A 2,750-nucleotide genomic window follows, 5' to 3' on the forward strand; every position below is an offset into this window, starting at 1 on the left:
ATGGCATAGAAAGCATTATAGCAATCACTTCCTCCACCATTCGAATGAGTAAGAGTTTTCTTGAAACTAGAACTAAAATCATGTCCTCCTCCTCTAGAAAGAACAACTCTACCAAATTTAAATACCTCATCACAATCCCTACAACATGGGAAATGGCCAAAGAAGAATTACTAAGCCGTGTGCTCAATTTAGGGCAAACAAAATTGGCACCCTAATCATTTATGACGTGGAAAAAAAAATGCTGATGTGTAAACCTACATGGCATATAAAAAAAGGGGTTACATGTAACCATTAAAAAAAAGGGGAGGGGAGTTTTTTTTGGGGGGGGGGAGAAATTTCCAGGTGGGTGGAGCATGGAATCCCACCCTTACTGTGCTCAGATCTTGATTGCCTTTGTTCATTGTGCCTATTGCTGCCCTGCTGCATCCCAAGAAGTCCCCACTGATCCGCCGCCCGATCCTCTGTAACAAACCCCTCAGATCTCCCTACGGAGTCATCCCCCCACGTGTTCTGCCTCACTTTGTTCTACGGGCTCATTATTGGCCGCTACAACATTCTCACTCATCCTCGTCATTACGGTTCTGTTTTGGGCACTGGTGAGCCATGAGGATCTTACCTCTTTGATACCATGTAGGATTTATGGAAACGGCTCGGTATGTGATGTGGCTAGTAACTTGGACCTTGTGCTTCCCGACAGGTCCATCGCAGCCCCAGACGATCGAGCTAGTCGGGACCCATGATCTTGGCACTTCTCGCAGATCATCTCGCGGGCTAGCAGCGCTTGCGCGAAGAAGAGGCTCGGCAAGTCAGAAGCCTCGTAGCGTCTGTGAGAGAGGCACTGCTCGTGGCATTTGCGAAGGGCGAGCAGGACAGGAACTGGATCTACTGCGCCGAGGATCTTGACGAGTTAAAACAGGTGGCAGCAGAGAGACAACGATTTGCTCTTTGCGGTGGACGAGTACGATGTTTATGACGCGAGGTACGGCGCTGCGAGAGCTCGAGCAGGGATCAGCGTGCTTGCATGCTGGATCGGAGAAGCGCTTCCATCGTGATCGAGCGACGAGAATCTCTGAGAGTGCTCGTGAAGAGCGAAGTTGGAGCTTTCCTGCAATGGAAGGGTCTCGACAGCGGAGATGCACGTGCTAACCGGCTATCTTCTGCTGCGTAGCCCTAAAAGCAGAGCCAGATCTTTTGTTGACGGAAGAAATCGTTTGCTGACATATCCAGGAACCTCAGCTTGGGGAAACGAGCTACGAGCAGTCACGGTTGAAGAATTCAGTGGATCGCCGGAGATCAAAATGCGTGCTCTTAAACTCACTAAACAGTTGCTGAATTGACTTAACCAGAAGAATTCATGGAAAGAGTAGCAACAACTCCTTCATCAGCTTCATACCTCTTCATTGTCCAAACCATTGGGGGATGGACTTCAGCTGTGATACCTCCACCAGAGGAAGCTTTTTGTGAAGATTGGAGATCGGAGATAGATTTTGTTTGGCATTTCAATGATCTTAGAGTGTATTTCAGTATTAAGAGCATAGCATTTTATTACACCAGAGTATTAGGAGTATAGCATTTTATTCCACCACATATACTTTTGAAAGTAGCACCAGTGTGACCACTGGCAATGGAGCTTGCTACGCTTCACTCTTGGAGGCTTAAACTAGTGCCACCACTTTGAGTACAAGGTCTCCCAGCGGACCGGAAGTATAAAAGGACGGAAGCTGCACAATACAATTCTTGCAGGAATCGCTGACAGACAGCTTATTACTGCCAATGTATGGACAATCAAAGTGTATAGTGGCAACTTTGATGCCCTTCGTATAGATGTCAAATCCACCTGTAGTCCCAGATGGAGAACCTTGCCTTCCACATGCAGCAAATGGCGGGTTGGGAGAGGTTTCTCCTGCAGCAATGGTTATCCCACCTGGTGCGCTTGCGTCATCATTCTCATTTGGGTACTTGAACCACTTTCCAAATGTTAAGAAGGAGTTTTTCACTTCTAAGGTGTGAAGAGGTGAGAAAACTCCTCTTCGCTGGAAATCTATTGTTAGTAAGAAAACAAAAGAGAAAATGGCCCGATCTCCAAGGGCAGAGAAGAAGCACGAGTAAAAGAATGCTGTGTATTGATAAGAAAAACGATGGAATGGAGATAGGGATCCACAATTTGGATTCCCCCTTTTGAAATGCTAGCGGTTCTAACTGCTAGCATATACCATATGCTGTGCATGATTTAATCTATGGCTCCGATGCAGCCCTGGGTTCAAAGTCGGAGTCCCCTGAACCTTGTTTTTGGTTGAGACACTCTGCTCCCCTGACAGAACTAGACACCGTCCTCGGTGCGAACATAGTCAGTTTCCATCGCTTGTTGCTGCTGCTGCTCCAGTCGATAGAGGCGACGTTTTTACTGTGGGAGTGTAAGCTCGTGGTTAGGGACGCTGTCTGGTGGATCTGTCCCATCTTCCTGGAGGTCGGCTACCTCAGCCAGCAGGGCGGTATGATCATCCTCGAGTTTTCGGTAGCGGGTGTTGAGCTCTTCGTATTTGAATTTGTAGGTGAATTCGTGAGCTGCTGATGGGGTTGATGGCTGCTTGGAGACGATCTTCCTGATGTCCCGGAGGTCAGTGCAGATCTGCTTCATCTCTTCAATCTGAGTATCCAGCCGGTGGTTTAAAGGCTCATAAAATTCCTTCTTGATCGCTCCCCGGGTGTATATGAAGGAGTCTTGCTTGAGAAGATGCTGTGCAATGTCG

The 2,750-nt window shown here is 47.7% G+C and overlaps 1 protein-coding gene across 1 annotated transcript; it reads right to left on the reverse strand.

The window, feature by feature from the left end:
• Positions 1–1,655: 1,655 nt before the first annotated feature.
• Positions 1,656–2,359, reverse strand: LOC112349771 (asp-hemolysin-like). The gene is made up of 2 exons (XM_024684812.1): positions 2,329–2,359; positions 1,656–2,041 (listed from the first exon to the last, which is right to left on the reverse strand). The coding sequence occupies exons 1-2, from the start codon at positions 2,357–2,359 to the stop codon at positions 1,656–1,658; spliced, it is 417 nt and encodes a 138-aa protein (XP_024540580.1).
• Positions 2,360–2,750: the final 391 nt, after the last annotated feature.

The sequence above is a fragment of the Selaginella moellendorffii genome, unplaced genomic scaffold (genome assembly GCF_000143415.4).
Source record: "Selaginella moellendorffii unplaced genomic scaffold, v1.0 SELMOscaffold_42, whole genome shotgun sequence".
Lineage (NCBI taxonomy): Eukaryota > Viridiplantae > Streptophyta > Lycopodiopsida > Selaginellales > Selaginellaceae > Selaginella > Selaginella moellendorffii.

Excerpts from the sequence above, each read along its gene's own strand:
- LOC112349771 (XM_024684812.1), bottom strand. The coding sequence starts at position 2,359 with ATGGAAACTGACTATGTTCGCACCGAGGACG. Across the intron at positions 2,042-2,328 it reads CTATGTTCGCACCGAGGACG|ATTTCCAGCGAAGAGGAGTT; the intron begins GTGTCTAGTTCT and ends TACTAACAATAG.